A 15427-nucleotide genomic window follows, 5' to 3' on the forward strand; every position below is an offset into this window, starting at 1 on the left:
CAGAATTAACTTGCATGGAGGGGCACATGGTTAAATCGCCATCAGCTTCATTCTCTAGATATTTCCTTCACGCACTTCATCTCCCTTTCTTCTTTTCACTAGAGAACACTGCTACAGTCATGTCGGCTCTGCAGGCGGTCAAGTATAGCCGGGGTAAGCTCGAGGTCCTCGACCAGCTCCGACTACCCCATGAATTCCACTACGACAATGTCGCAACTCGCCTCGAGGCCTTTGACAGCATCGCTAGCATGCGCACGCGCGGCGCCCCGGCCATTGCCATTGTCGCAAGCCTGGGTCTCGCTGTCGAGCTTCACAATGGCCCTGTCCCCGAAGGCTCGGGCCAAGACATTGTAGCCCACATCGACGCCGCCCTCGACTATCTCAAAGAGAGTCGCCCAACAGCTGTGGATCTTACCAACGCCATCAACCAGCTCAAAGCTAGAATACGCGCCGGCGGCGACGCGGCCACCAAGGCCGAAATTGTCGAAGCCTTCATCGACGAGGCGGAAAAGATTTTCGAAAAGGATCTCAAGACCAACTTGTCCATTGGTGACTATGGCGCCGAGTGGCTGCGCGCACAGGCTGGTGCCAGCTCCGACAAGCAGATTTCGGTGCTCACCCACTGCAACACCGGCTCGCTCGCCACTTCAGGCCACGGCACTGCCCTCGGCATCATCCGCACTCTGCAGTCCAAAGGTCTTTTGCAGCACGCGTTCTGCACAGAGACGCGACCTTACAACCAGGGCAGCCGCCTGACTGCCTTTGAGCTTGTCTTTGAGAGCATTCCCAGCACCCTCATCACCGACTCCATGGCCGCCGCACTTTTCCGCACGCGAGGTGCCGAGAAGAACATTGCAGCCGTCATTGTCGGCGCCGACCGTGTTGTCCGCAATGGCGACACGGCCAACAAGATTGGCACGTATCAGCTCGCCGTCCTCGCCAAGCACCACGGTATCAAGTTCATTGTCGCTGCCCCTACGACGAGTATCGACCTCGTCACCGAGACGGGTGACGGCATCAAGATTGAGGAGCGCAAGTCTTCGGAGCTCACTCAGATTACGGGCGCCGTGATCAAGGCCGACGGCACCGTAGACGAGACGACCAAGGTGCGCGTGGCCACGGCCGACCAGCGCATCAATGTCTGGAACCCAGCTTTTGACGTAACTCCTGCTGAGCTCATTGACACCGTCGTCACGGAGAAGGGTGCTGTCGAGAAGGGTGCGGATGGCAAGTTTGACTTTTCCAAAATCATGCCCGAGCGTTGGGCGCAGGTTGTCAAGGCTTGACCAAGCGATATTTATGATTCGAATAATGAAATGGTATATAATGCAACAGACATGGCGGACGTTCTATTCCTACACTGTAGCCTCGTGTCAAATTACTCACCCGAGTACATCGCTTACGACTTTTGGCTCAACGCATGCTCAATCAGCTTTTCGTAGTTTTCAACAGCCGACTCCAAGTCGCCCACTGTCAGGGCTTCATTCTCGCCGTGCGCGACGAGGATGGAACCAGGGCCGTACAGATATCTCGTAAAGTTGCCCTTGAGGTTGGCAACATCAGTGCCATAGTTGACAGTCAGGGTGTCAAAGCCTGGGGGTTGTCAGTAACATTCGCAAGCTCCGCACCTGCATATCACTTACCCTCCACATCACAGTTGCAGTCCACAGTGCCGTAGCCGGGGTTGCAGGTCATCTCAAACGCATCCTTGTCAATCTCATCCAGAATAGCCTGAATCCTCTTTCGGACAATCAAGTGGCCGTCCTTCTCTGGCCCAATGGCGACACGGGCGCCAAACTTGGCCGTGGCGGACGCCGCGACTACATTGGCCGCCACGCCACCCTCCATCATACCCAGATTAAACGTTGTGTTTCCGTACAATTTAGAACTGCCGAGGTCGGTCTCAAGGATTTTAGCAACAGCATGGATGAGCAGCTCGTTGGCCGACTTGCCGAGCCAGGGGTAGCCGCTGTGACTGGCGAGGCCGGTGGCCTTGAGGTCGCAGAAGAGCGCGCCCTTGTGGCCACAGACGAGCTTGCTCTCAGTGGGCTCGCCAAAGATGACCGAGTGCCACGACGGCGGCTCGTCGCGGGCGTGCGCGGCCTCGGAAAAGGTAATCATGCCATCGCCCGCAACCTCCTCGCCGACTACGAAGACGAGCATCACGTCGTCCTTTTTGACGCGCCCGGCGGCGACGAGCTCCTCGACGGCAATCGTCATGGCGGCGACAGCGGCCTTGGCATCGACAGACCCGCGCCCGCGGATAACGGTGTCCTTGGTGACGGGCCCGTCGTCGATGCCGTACTCGATAAAGGGCGGGACCACGTCAATGTGGCTGGAGACGAGCACCCGCGGCCGCGGGTCGTCATACTGCCCCGGCCAGGCCATGACGTTGAAGCGCTGGGCCCCGGCGGGCGTGCCATCGCGCGGCTCGACGAACTGGATGTCGGCGCGGAAGTTCTTGCTCACGAGGTAGTCGACGAGCCACTGGCCGACTTTGAACTCGGCGCCCGACACGGACGGGATGCTGACCAGGTTCCGGTGCAGGTCAAGCAGGGCGGAGCGGTACGCCGGCGCATGCTTGTCTCGGGCGGCGCCGTGCAGCTTGCCGTGCCCGTTGAGAGGTGTCTGTTCCTGCAGGCAGAGCGCGGCCGGCAGAGCCGCGAGCGCAGCGACGATTATTTGGATGCGCATGATTGGTGCTTTTTTTTTCGCGGCGGCTTGATGCAAATGCCGACCCGTTGTTGATAATGCAAGGTGTGGATGAACAGGATGTGTGATGTGTCCCTGATGATGGATCTAATATTCGCTGATGTTGGGGGTGGAGAGACCAGTTAGCGCCGATACAAAGCGGCGCACCACGACACTGCCCGTTTGACATGGCAGCCCCTGGCATGGGAAAATCATCCTTCTTGTTTGCCTACTACATTATACTGGTATCATATGAGACATCTCCGAATAGCTACAACGACTTGCACTGCCCGAAGATTGGTGTTGAATTTGCTAGCTCATCATACTTGGTGCCTTGTGGCGTCGTGAGCAAGAAAGAGTAGGGCGCTCCCTTGGACTTTTGCTCAGGCTTCGCCGTGGTATGGCAGCTATCTAACCCGTGGCCGACTTTGCCGCGATTCTAAGTACCAGCCTAGAGGCTCAGCGAATTTTCCAACATCGACGGCCATCTTTCCTCGGATGAATATGCGGTACTAGCCGGAGAAGCCATTGTTGGCAAGCAAGTTGATATTGCCAGCCGGTACGCCCGAAATCCTGCCAAGAGTCTCCAGAGCCTTGATCCTGTCGAACAAGTGCTGAGGACTGCTGAAGCTCTCCAACGCAAGCCATGAGAGTGCAATACCAGCAACAAGCGGCGTTGCGAGAGAAGTTCCCGACTCTCTCACTGTTTGGTCAGATTTGCTTGAAATCGTGAGAACTTTCGCTGCCGGGGCTAGGATGTCCACTGCTGCTCCAAAATTGGACAGGTCCCAGAATTTCCAGTCTTCGTCAATACCACCGACAGTCAGTGCATTCGGACTCGAGGCAGGACCCCAATTCGAAACATGCTCGCCTTCGTTTCCTGCAGCGACAATGCTGGTGATCCTAGTTAGCCACCTTCCAGATTCGGCATTAAGCATATCTGGCAAAAGTTTGAACTCGGGGCTTTTGGCAGTTCCAACACACCATCAGGCAACAATGACACTCTAGAGACTAGCCGAGACCAAGCGGCAAACTCTCCAGCCCAATCAGTGGATGGATACCTTGAAAGGACAACTACAGTGCTCTAACAAAATACATCGAGCTGCAGATCAATCCTTCTTTACTTTCCTTCTAGCGCTAGCTTATTAATACATCTAGACTTCCTTCTACCACGCTTTCGGGTCGTTCATGTTTGACCCCTCTATACATCTAAATTTTTGGCTCGAATCGCCTCACTCCTCTACATTCTAAAACCCTGTGACATGACCTACTTTAAAACACTTTTGCTTTTGATTCAAGCCTTGCTTTTCTGCTTGCGCGCCTCGTGGGCTTTTCGCCCCTCCTCCTTTAGCTTTTCGTCATCAGGTCGTGACAAGGACACCTGGGGCATCAACACGAAGGCGAGGAAAAATCCGAGTACTGCCAGTCCTGCTCCGACAATAAAGATGAGGCGAAATCCCCTTTTGTAGGCGGGAATTACGACACCGCGAATCCTGGCAGCTTCGTCGGGGGACAGCGTGTCTGTGTACGTGCGCGGGTTGCGCAGAAGCTCCTTGAGAGCTCCGTCGTCCAAGTCGAGAGTGTGGATGGCGCTGCTCAAGACGTTGTTGCTGAGAAGAGATAGGGTTAGCCAGACGTACTCGATAATACAGAGACATACGTACATGATGGAGCCACAAACTGCCAAGCCGAGGGTTGAGCCGACATTTCGGATGAAGCTGGGACAATTAGTGGAAGCCTCGGAACGGCATGGCAGAGTACTTACTTTCGAAAAGATGTGGCAACGGCCATGTCACGTCTTGAGACGCCAGCCTGTGCGGCAATCAAGGCGCTGTGCATAGGTTAGTGAGGAACTCGTGGACAGGCAACAGGTGTACCTACGGCTGCATCGTGTTTCCGACACCGATACCGATCAAAACAGAGTATCCAATCTGCTTATCAAGGCCTGTGTGTTCGTCCAAAGTGGACATGAGCCCGAGTCCAACAGCCCAGCAAACCCAGCCGAACAGGATGCACTCGCGGTATCTCCCGACCCAATGCACAATGAGGCCGGACACGGTGCTGCTGACCGTCTGCACTATGGTAATGGGCAGTAGGAGAGCGCCGGACTTGGTGGCCGAGTAGCCGTAGACGAGCTGATAGAAAGTCGGGACATAGTAGACTTGCATGACAAAGTTCCAGCCGTTGATCATCATGGTCAGACAGGCACCGTTGACGATCTTGGACTTGAAGATGTGCACTGGCGCGCGAGTTAGTATGAGGCTGCATCTTCAGAGTATTTTTGAAAAGATTCAATGCTCAACTTACAAGGTACCAGAGGATACTCGGGTCCTTTCCATTGCCAGAGGACAAAGGCGACGCAGATTACGCCACCGGCGGCGAGAGATGCGATGACAGGTGCAGAATTCCAAGGATATTCACTTCCGCCCCATGTGAGGCCGAGAATGACAGCAATCATGCCTGCAAAAGAGAGAAGGATGCCGATAAAGTCAACGGCCTTTAGTTTACTTGCCACCAGTTAGCTCGGTGCCCGTAGCGAAACCATTGTCCAGCCGACTTACATTCTCCAGTCTCCCTGCACCTTCTTCAGCGGCATGATGAAGACGACGCAGCATGTCGTGAGCAGAGTCAGTGGTAGATTGAGACGAAAGATCCAGCGCCAGGACTCTTTCGACTTTGACGAGAGAGCACCTCCAATTACGGGACCGATACCGTTGGCGATGGCGACGACGGCGCCCTGTTTGCAACAACTTGGTCAGTGACGCGCATCGTGAGACAAGACCAAGAGAACCTTACCAGAATACCCTGGTACTTTCCCCGCTCTCGCAAGGGCACGACATCGCTGACAATGAGCTGCGCGACGGTCATGAGACCGCCTCCACCGATACCAGTAAAGGCGCGAAAGACGGTGAGCTGGAGGACCGATTGCGCGAGCGACGAGGCGAGGGAACCAAGGAAGAAAATGGCGAGACCGGCGAGCAAAACGACTTTGCGCGACCAGATATCGGACAGCCGACCGTAAATTAATTGGCCAATGGTGGACGTACTGCGATTGGTTAGACGAATGGCTGGTTTGTGCCGATTTGATCCTGGGGGACTCACATGAAGTAACCACTTGCGATCCAGGAAACTTCCTTCGTGGACCCGAAAGAGGCACCGATAATGTATAAACTGGCGGCGAGTGTCGTCTGGTCCATCAACGCGACCAAATCGACACTGGCACAAGCCAGAAATATCTGCTTTTCGTCAGCATTTTGCCTTGGCCTGGCTGGGAAGAAACTGTCCCCCCTGCCATACCGTAATGATGGTGCTCCTCGGAACATAGTTGGTCTGCTCGTTGAATTTGGTCGCAGAGCCCTCGGAATCACTCGCAGAATGCGTGCTGACATCTGCCGTCGTCGGCCTCGCGGCCACAACGACAGACTTTTCCGCGCCCGCCATTTGTGAGGTAGTTGGCTGCTTCGAGTCCGGCCCTGTGTGTGAGTTGTCAATTGGATCAGGTTCTGATTGGGGGGGCAATTGGACGAAGAATATTTTTTAATTTTTAGAGTGGGCGACTTGGATCAGATAAAGTAGAGCAGCGAAACTGGAACTCGTTGGGTGACGACAAGGGCAAGCTCAATTAACCCTAATTATAAACCACATGCTCCCTGGCTTGATTCAAGCAACCAGGGATCGAGAAGGAAGGGGGTGGGTTACACAACCGCTGCGGCCTCGTTAGATTAAAAACGTCAAATCGCCCTGTGCCCATGGCCATGATTAATGTGGGAATACATGCCATGGACGAGCAGAGGCTGAGATCCGTGCATGGGGGCTGCGAAATAGAAGATTAGTCGCCAAGTAGACGTGGATATGTCTATAGTAACTAGTTGGTGGATGTAACTGTATTCCTGTTCGTCTTGGCAGAGTAGAAGCCGCCACGTCACTTGTCAGATTCCCTTTTAAACTCCGACAGCTTCCTCTTTGGCTCAGAGCAAGAAAAGGAAACAAGAAACACCCAGCAGCCCCCATCGTCAAGTCCCCTTTTACCATCACGTCCAACACAGTTGTGGGTATGCGCCTTGCGTAAGCGCCGATCGCCCGCGCTCTATTTGAGCAGGATTGAGTCGCTTAAATGGCGTTGTCGAGCAGCGCTATGATTGAAGCTTGGCAGATTTCGCCGCACCCAGTATCTGAACCGCCGATCCCTTCGGCATTCAAGACTGCGACAGTGGCGGGTCTCGAACCGGCCCATCAAGGTCGCTTCACGACAGCTCCCCCCCCCCTGTCATGGTGTAACTCGCCTTCTCGCATCACGGACAGTCTCTGGGCAGGCAATCATGGCCTGGCCAACCCGGATGGACACACGTGTTAGTCATAACTTTGTGTTACCAGCACGGCCGGTGCCCATAGATCTGCTTCAGCGCAACCTTGGGAGGTTGGCAAGTGCGGATTCGTCCCACACATGTCGAGTCCTGCCCGAGTCCGTGATTAAAGATATGCATACCTTTTAGCGCTCGCAGGACCGTCCGAGATGCCTCTTTCAGCGTAGCTGCTGAACAAAGAAAATATCGTCTAGGGCCGCATGGAGATTCCATATTTGATGGAACAGCTGGGTTGGACAAGTGCCGGGGGTGGTTTGTTGCTCGTCAGCTGGGCTTGGCTGTTGTGCGATGCGTGACTGTGTTGGCAAGGAAAAACTAAACAAAAGAACCGTCTGTATAAATAGCTCAGGCACCAGAGCCGATACCCTCCCTTCGAGCTGGAGTTTTGCCCTCTGTCTCTGTCACGAGATCCAAGTTTGCTGCGCTGACAAACAATCATGGCCGCCCAAGCAACGACGATGAAGGAAACAAACACCCTCAACGTCTACAAGGGGCCTGACTCTGTCAGAGACTACTTTGACCCGGACACGGCCCCCCCTCTACCCCTCGTCGAGGTTCCATCCTCGCTGAACCCCTACCATGGCGATGGTGTCCGCATCTTCGCCAAGATGATGTCCATGCATCCGGCCAACAACGTCAAGTGCATGCCCGGTATGCCGTCCGCTTGATCCTGACCACGTCAGAAGCACACTGACCAAAGGTAGCTCTGAATCTGCTCGAGAAGAGCGTCAAGCCCGATGTGACAAAGACCATTGTCGAGTACAGCTCCGGCTCGACTGTCCTGTCCATGTCGCTGGTTGGTCGTGCCATCTACGGCCTGGATGATATCCGCGCGTTTCTGAGCAACAAGACCAGCATTGCCAAGATTCGTCTCATGCAGCTCTTTGGCATCAACATGTATGTGAGGGTGAAACACGTCCACTACAAGCGACACTGACACGGCCAAGCACCCTCTTTGGCGGCCCTTCGCAACCGGAGCCGCTGGACGAGCGTGGCGGCATCCGCGCCGCCCAGCGTTTGGGCAACGAGACTAGCGAGGCCCTCAACCCCAATCAGTACGAAAATGACGATGTGAGTTGTGAGGAACCGTCATCGGCTTCATACACTAATCATGTAGAACTGGAAATCGCATGTCCGCTGGACCGGACCGCAACTCCTCCGACAACTGCCCGAGATCAACCTGATCTGCGCAGGCATGGGCACATCCGGTATGCTAACTAGCACTACGGCACCACCTATACGCGACCGTTGGCTAACAGGACGCCAGGAACCATGACCGGACTCGGAACCTACTTCAAGGGCGCAAAGCCAACCGTCTTCAGACTCGGGTAAGCACTCCTGGTTTGGATTTGAAATGCTGCCACCTCTGACCTAATCCAGTGTCTGCACTGCTGCCGGCGACAGAGTTCCGGGACCGAGATCGTACGCCCTTCTCGGCCCCGTCACGTTTCCTTGGAAGTCTTCCGTCGACCACGTGGAAGAGGTTGGCTCGTACGAGTCGTACCGTCTGTCCCTAGAGCTGTGTCGTCAGGGTCTCGTCTGCGGCCCCTCGTCCGGCTTCAACCTGAAGGGTCTCTACCAGTACATTGACAAGCAAAAGGCCGAGGGCAGTCTCGGCGCGCTTGCTGGCCCCGACGGTCTCATCAACTGCGTGTTCCTCTGCTGCGATCTGCCCTACCAATACGTCAGCGAGTACTTTGACAAGCTCGACGATTCGTGCTTCCCACCAGTCAAGAATGAAGTAAGTGGTCCTCCATGCCTTCGCATCGCTTCAAATGACGCAACCTCGCTGATAACAGTGACTAGGAGCTCCTCGAGGTCGACCTGTATAGATACGATGAAAAGTGGGAGTGGGAGGCATCCAAGGCTCTGCAAGGCTACTTCCACGTCAACGAGGGACAGATGGACGACCTCATCCGCCGCGCGCAGGAGACGTGCACGTGCGAGATCCCCAAGCTCAGCGCCGCGCTGCACCCCCGCGACAACGCCGCCATCCTGGACCTCCGGCAGCCTACCGATTTCGAGCAGGGCCGGCTCCCCGGCTCCGTCAACGTCCCGCTCACCCATCCCGGGACCGCGAGCCCGTTCTACGACCCTTCGGTCCTGCGCCGGCTCTGGACGCAGCTGGACGAGGCATTCTCCTCGCCGAGCGGGGAGCTGGGCAGCCTCGCGGGCAAGGACACGCTCGTCGTGTGCTACGACGGAGACAGCGCGCGCGTCGCCGCCAGCGTCATGCGCGCCAAGGGCTACGAGGCAAACAGCCTCCGCGCAGGCCTCGACGGCCTCATCACGACGCTGTCGACTCCCCAGACCTGCACCAAGACCGAGCCGGAGCAGCAGGCCTCGTGGCTGCAGCTCTGCGAGGCTCAGCGCCCACCAGCTACGACGGCTACAGTCACGGTATAGAGACAGTTTTAGAACGGTTATAGAAGTGGTAGATGCGGGTTGGGCCAGTCTTGGAGCCGACGAAATACTGCTGCAACATGATTTGTCTGCATGCATACTGCGAATATCAGGGTACTAGCTACACATTATAGATATCAATCTTCAAGAAACACTTCCGAGTTTTTAATGAGGCTGTAAGATCCGTCCACTCAGGTGTTTGTTTCAGGTACACCTGGTGGCGGATCGAAAGGAGTGTATAGGAAGAGTGGTATAGTGACTATAAGTAGAACATAATTCGAAGAGCGAGTTGTGCAGAATAATAGAAAGCGTGATACTAGACTCGATCTGCAATAATCGTTGGATCTTTTTATTCCGATTCTCAATATAATTTTCGTGGCAATAACTATAACTACTCGTCTGGGGAAGTGGTGGGCGACTCCCAACTCAGCACCAACACCAACAAGAATAGAGTGAAAGCGGATAACACAGTTATATATACTATTCCCCATCATTACTGTTCGAATGAAAGAAAGGGGAAGCAAGTACATTCTGGTATGACCATGTACACGGAGTTGTGGTGGGTGGCGACACGTTGAAGATGCTGTCGAGCAATTCGGCACACAAAGTAGAATCGAGATGGGCATCACGGTCTTTAGGTTTAGAACAAGCCAACAGTCACGTGGCCGCCATTCTCGAAGCCGCCGCAGCCGCCGGTTGGGTTGCCCCTAGACAAATTGTCAGCTTCACTGTTCCGAGTTCTCTCACTCGCGCCTACGGGGATAACGAACTGATGGTCATGGCCGATGTGCGGGTTTCCAGCCTGCGAGTGCGCCTCACAACTCTGCAGGCTGTACTCGCCCGAGGCGCCGCAGCGGCTAGCTCTCTTGCAGGTGAAGACGCAGCGGTCCATGTTGGCGCGGCAGCCGCCGGGGGTCTCAATCTCGATGCGGTCGCCGTCCATGTTGGGCAGGCGGGAGACGTCGACGGTGGCGTAGGGCCCGGTGGACCACTCGCCCCAGGTGTTGAAGATGTGGCCGTCCCTGAGCGTCGTGTCGCGGTGGAGGGCGGCAAAGGCGCCCGAGATGCCCTGCGCCGCGGACACGGTGACGGCGTCGCCCGGGCTCGGCAGCGAATACGTCACGTACGGCTGGCGCACGTTGACGAAGCTCGACTTGTAGTCCGTCTGCAGCCACATGACGACGGTCACGCCCTCGTCGGCCCGGTTGGTAAAGGTAAAGGTCGTGGGCCCGTCGCCGCCGACCCAGATGGCGCCGTTGTCGTGGTCGCTGTTCTTGCCCATCGAGCCGAAGCCAATCTTGGACATGTGCTGGCAGTCGTCCAGGGACAGGCCCTGCACAGGTCTGTTGCAGTCGAGCCAGCGCTTTCCAATGGCCGGGACGCCGTTTACGCTTCCTCGGGTCAGTGGAAGGTCAAGGCATGAAGAGAGAGTGTGTGTGTCGTGTAAGTCTTACCTGTCATTCCGAGCAGGGGGGAGGGCTTCGCCAGCACGGAGAAGAGCTGCAACGGCAGCAATGGTGGAAGTTTTGAAGAACATGGTGTCTAAAGAAAGGACGGGAAGTAAAACGGGAAAGATAGTTCGGTTGCTAAAAGAACGAGGGGAATCGGCGAGAAGTGCTTGCCTCTTAGTTCAAACGATGCTGGGAAGAGGCACTTCGGCCTTATTTTATAGTTGCTACATCTGCTTTTAGTACAAAGTGATTTGGGAAATCAGTTTGTCCGTCGTCATATCAACGGCCGCCAAAAGCTTGACGACACGACCAGGCGAGAATCCTCCCAGAAGACGCGACCGTCCTGGTGAGATGACACGCGACCATGCCCGGCGCGTCGAACTAGGGCTGCTGCAAGAGAGGGTTCCTGTTCCTGACGGCGCGGCCCGCGAACCTTGGTCCCTGAACAGGTGCTTCTAACCTGGTCTAGACCGTTTTCCAGCCCTCTTCATCGTGCCCAGTAGCTTCTCTGCCACCGGTTTCGTTAGCCAAGGGTTAGTGCTCATGACACTGAGCCCTATTTCTCCAGAGTATCGAGATGATTCTAAAAAGGACGCGTCAGTCCAACGAGATATGTGTGCCAAGCCATCCATTGATCCCCAACTTTATTCTCTAGACTCTTGTTCTCTGTCGCGACGGCTTTCAAGAACCCGGCAGAGCACTAGAACCTTGGCCTCATACCGGAAGTGATGATTCATGGTAGGCCGTTGGAGGGTCGTGATTGGGTATAACGAAGAGAGACTACTAGGTATTAATTAAATCGCTCAATGTCTGGACCCTGTTATTTGCTCAATAAATGACCATGCGTTAGTGAACAATCACCTACACGTAAGACGCAGCCTTTCAATCACCTCAACGATGTTTTCATCAGCCCTAACTAAGTAAGCTAGAATAAATAACATCTGGAAATGGCTGGCCGCGACGCTCCCAGCTGATGGGTTGAAAACCGAGTGCGCTCTTCTCAAACACACACCTGTCAGTCAATAAACCAAATCTGATCGTGCACGGAATCCTCCATGTGAATAATATTTGAGTAGTCCACCAAGATCAAAGGCCAGGCGTAGCCTTCCATGCCATCTCCCATAATAGTCGTCACTAGCTGCGAAAACTCGACATCCTCTTTCCACTGCCGACCAACAGTCGTTTCCAGCCACTTCCTGACTTCAGCAACGCATTCGTCACGTTGCGGGCTAGCTTCCTTGCCACACGCCAGCAACCTAGCCGTTACCTCGTCATCCGCCAGTCTGTTGGCGGTGGCAATCACCTTGTCGAGCAGAGCCACCTCCTGCTCGCCCAGACGCCAGCACATGAGTGTGCGCTCGCGCTCGAAGAGCATCGCCTTTTGCTCCTCGTCATCATCCAGGCACCCCTGCGCCTTGCCCAAGATGGCAACATTGATCTCGGCCTCTTCGTCGAAATTATTGAACACGAGGGCGGCGCTGTTGGATCGGATGCAGTCAAAGATGGGCGTCGGGTACTTTTCATCGTACGCTTTCCGTTCTTCGTCAGACCACGACCCCAGCTTACGACTGCGGTGCCAGTCGGCAAGCCGATACCACTCCTTTGTCGCCTCGCGATATATGAGCACGTGAGCTTCGATGGATCTCTTGGTGACCCCCGCCCACGGCTGCACGTCAAAGTGGTCACGTATCGGAGTGACAGTCAAGTAAGCGCCTTGGGCTCTCATGCGAAGCCCTCTTGGAGTCGGCGTGCCTAGAGAAAGGGGAGTCAAGGGCAGTGGGACAGAGAAGCGCAGCGATCTTTCATCCATGCCGAGCGTGGAATCCTCGCCGAGGCTTCCAAGGAGGCTTTTCGGGGCCCATCGCCAGCCCTTGAGGGACAGAGTCTCTTCGAGGAAAAATACCAACGACGTTGAGATTCCGCCCAGAGTCTCAGCCAATGTGGCCCAGACGCGCGCCATGCGTCGCTCGCCGTCAGTCATTAATGTGAGCCCCTCTATTTGCAGGTTCATCAAGACGGCTATGCAGAGGGGTTCATCAGACTGTACAGAGACCGTTCGAAAATGAATGGACCTTTGTAGTGCGACGAGCTGCGGCTTGAAGTAGGTATCTTCTAGACTGCGGCTAGCCGTATCAAAGTTTTGTATGTAGTTAAACTGTCATTGATCAGATTCTGAGCTGCTGCACGCATGGGACGCTTGCCTACCTCGTTGAGAAGGTCGTGCCAAATTCGGAGGAGGCGCATATCGTTTATTCCGGCCAGGTATAGGTCGCGCATCAAGTCTGAAGCCGAAACTGCCTTGTCTTCGAATTGAATACAGAGACTTCCAGGAAGAATGGCCTCTGGTACGCCTCGCGTCAGTCAAGTAGCGAGGAAGGAGGTTTCAGCGAGAGACGCTGGGTAGTGAAGGAAGACTCAAGAAGACAAGGAAAAAGGATACAACAGGAAACTGCGAGAAATACCTTGAAGGGTCCAAAGCCTTCGCATCCAGGCAGAACAGCTAAAACTCCTGAGCAACATCTCTGCTACGTCGCACGTCGTGGTATTCAGGCATGTGAGGGACGAGTCGAGAATAAGAACATGTGATGAGTTTTTGTAGACGTCAGAAATTCGTTCAAGAGCAATGGCCTTTCCGCTGAGCTCAACAGGGCAGCATATTGTGTCAAGCCAGATGCGGTATTCGGACTGTGAACCATCACCGGTATTCATTGTACGGTTGAGGCCTGCAACAGCGTTGGCGATTCTTACCACCTGACAGTTGGGCACTGCATTGACGCGGGGATTTCCCAAGCCGTCTGCCCAGACATGAGACAACGCAACATAGTTGACGCCTTGCTTGTACGTCTCCATCTTGATACTCGCGGGCCCAGTGCCATCCGACCCCGTGTCGATTTTCAACACGGGATAAGAGTCTGTCTCTCTTAGAATTTGGCCCAATTCTGCCTCATCTACATGCACGTCATCACAATGACACTCTGGGCTGACGTGGCTGGGTTTGTACTGCGAGATGTCAATCTGAAAAGCTCGGCAGGCATAGCTGGTGCAGTGGACATGATCGCCGGGCTTGGTACGCGGCCGCAATCTCGTGACATAATGAAGAGACGCGACACCCTGGAAAAGACTGCGCAGCTTCTCAATCTCACTCGGGCACCAGCCAACGCTGAGCATCCGCTTCTCGAGATCGTTGCCCGCCTTGAGATAGTCCCTAAACCAGTTGAACGCCGAGGCTGGTAGCACGATGCGCGGGGTTACTAAATGGCTACCTGCGTAGATGCTCGTCATGAATAGCTCCCCAAGCCCAGCCATGGAGTAGCGGATGGCATAGTCCAGCTGGCTGGAAGAGTTGTTGATGATGAGAACGGATCGAGTCAGGCAGCGATGTATGTAGCGGAGGCGAGGCGCGAGATCTCCTCCCAAGCGTACCCGCTGAGCAAATATGTCGGATTTTTCAAGGATAGCGACGCCCGTCAGAAGCCGGCCGTTCTCGCCGTCCTTTGAGAATTCACGGTACAGCGCAGCCATTTCGTCCCGCGCCTGGTCGAGACTGACCAGGCGTGTTCCGTCTTCGAGCTCATTGAGGCTCAACAGTTCGGCCAAGAGTCCGAACCACAGCCACGTCTGCACAAACGGCTGCAGCTTGGCGGCCGGGATCGCGTCAAAGACTCGCTGCAACGGGAGCGTCAGCAGCCCGTTGTCGGCTGCGAGCTGAGGCACCTCGGCGAGACCCAGCTCCTGGTATTTCCTGTCCAAGTACGTTCGGAAAGGGCCAAGGTCCCAGTCCTCGGAGGAGAGATATGGCGTATCCGGGGTTGGATAGGTCGGGTCTTGCGGTAGCGGCAGGAAATCCATCTTCAACGCTGTGAGCGGACGAAGGACGCGCAGCTGTTCAGTTTGGGGACGCGATGAGGTAGATATTGATACGAGGATGCTGGTGAGCGCGGTACGCCACTCTGCCACTATTCGAATGAGGAGAAAACGCGAGCTGAACTCGCCCGACTACCAAGTAAGAATGTGCGCAGGACGACCCACAGAGATATCCAGCGCCTGAGTGGCGTTGATGCATTAAAGTGATGCATTACTTGATTACTTTGGAGTCATGGCATTGAGTAGTTGGTAGGTTTTTTGTAATTTTCTACCATTAGTTACAGTGGTGGTTGAACAAACTAAGTCGCTGTCTCCTGCACACCATCGTATGGCTGTTTATCTATACTTGACACCTCCCTTATTACTACCATCTTGTTTGTTCTAATTCGCTTTCTTATGTTTATTTTCTAAATTTTCTTTGATATTATTACTACTACCATAGAGTCGAGAAACGATGGGCGATTCTCCATCACCATAGCTAGTGGATAACTAACTCATACCCTTGAGTCGACAACTACCCAACTAATAACTAGTGGATTGATGATGAATTACAAATCCGGATGCAATGCAAGAACAAGCTTCCATACAACCCCGCCTTGAGTCCAACAGTACTGCATCAACCACCGAACCATCTCATCTCATCAGAAGCCTACA

General features: G+C 54.7%; 7 protein-coding genes across 7 annotated transcripts; 2 read left to right on the forward strand and 5 right to left on the reverse strand.

Moving 5' to 3' along the window:
- Positions 1–119: 119 nt before the first annotated feature.
- CCM_00840 (methylthioribose-1-phosphate isomerase) lies at positions 120–1286 on the forward strand (the record flags this gene model as incomplete). The annotated part of the gene is made up of 1 exon (XM_006665999.1): positions 120–1286. The coding sequence occupies one exon, from the start codon at positions 120–122 to the stop codon at positions 1284–1286; it is 1167 nt and encodes a 388-aa protein (XP_006666062.1).
- A 113-nt stretch (positions 1287–1399) lies between these two features.
- CCM_00841 (acetylornithine deacetylase) lies at positions 1400–2694 on the reverse strand (the record flags this gene model as incomplete). The annotated part of the gene is made up of 2 exons (XM_006666000.1): positions 1400–1593; positions 1644–2694. The coding sequence occupies 2 exons, from the start codon at positions 2692–2694 to the stop codon at positions 1400–1402; spliced, it is 1245 nt and encodes a 414-aa protein (XP_006666063.1).
- A 509-nt stretch (positions 2695–3203) lies between these two features.
- CCM_00842 (oryzin precursor) lies at positions 3204–3629 on the reverse strand (the record flags this gene model as incomplete). Its single annotated transcript, XM_006666001.1, has 1 exon — positions 3204–3629. The coding sequence occupies one exon, from the start codon at positions 3627–3629 to the stop codon at positions 3204–3206; it is 426 nt and encodes a 141-aa protein (XP_006666064.1).
- Positions 3630–3985: 356 nt separating this feature from the next.
- Positions 3986–6132, reverse strand: CCM_00843 (MFS drug transporter, putative; the record flags this gene model as incomplete). Its single annotated transcript, XM_006666002.1, has 9 exons — positions 3986–4301; positions 4356–4409; positions 4457–4522; positions 4573–4930; positions 4999–5198; positions 5253–5428; positions 5488–5737; positions 5794–5927; positions 5989–6132. The coding sequence occupies 9 exons, from the start codon at positions 6130–6132 to the stop codon at positions 3986–3988; spliced, it is 1698 nt and encodes a 565-aa protein (XP_006666065.1).
- A 1360-nt stretch (positions 6133–7492) lies between these two features.
- CCM_00844 (cysteine synthase B) lies at positions 7493–9461 on the forward strand (the record flags this gene model as incomplete). Its single annotated transcript, XM_006666003.1, has 7 exons — positions 7493–7706; positions 7760–7952; positions 8003–8126; positions 8173–8263; positions 8323–8383; positions 8436–8796; positions 8862–9461. 7 exons carry the CDS (start codon positions 7493–7495, stop codon positions 9459–9461), a joined length of 1644 nt encoding a protein of 547 aa, XP_006666066.1.
- A 637-nt stretch (positions 9462–10098) lies between these two features.
- Positions 10099–10995, reverse strand: CCM_00845 (uncharacterized protein; the record flags this gene model as incomplete). The annotated part of the gene is made up of 2 exons (XM_006666004.1): positions 10099–10849; positions 10913–10995. 2 exons carry the CDS (start codon positions 10993–10995, stop codon positions 10099–10101), a joined length of 834 nt encoding a protein of 277 aa, XP_006666067.1.
- Positions 10996–11924: 929 nt separating this feature from the next.
- CCM_00846 (HET domain protein) lies at positions 11925–14758 on the reverse strand (the record flags this gene model as incomplete). Its single annotated transcript, XM_006666005.1, has 3 exons — positions 11925–13064; positions 13115–13251; positions 13372–14758. The coding sequence occupies 3 exons, from the start codon at positions 14756–14758 to the stop codon at positions 11925–11927; spliced, it is 2664 nt and encodes an 887-aa protein (XP_006666068.1).
- Positions 14759–15427: the final 669 nt, after the last annotated feature.

The sequence above is a fragment of the Cordyceps militaris genome (genome assembly GCF_000225605.1).
Source record: "Cordyceps militaris CM01 unplaced genomic scaffold CCM_S00001, whole genome shotgun sequence".
Taxonomy (NCBI): Eukaryota; Fungi; Ascomycota; class Sordariomycetes; order Hypocreales; family Cordycipitaceae; genus Cordyceps; species Cordyceps militaris.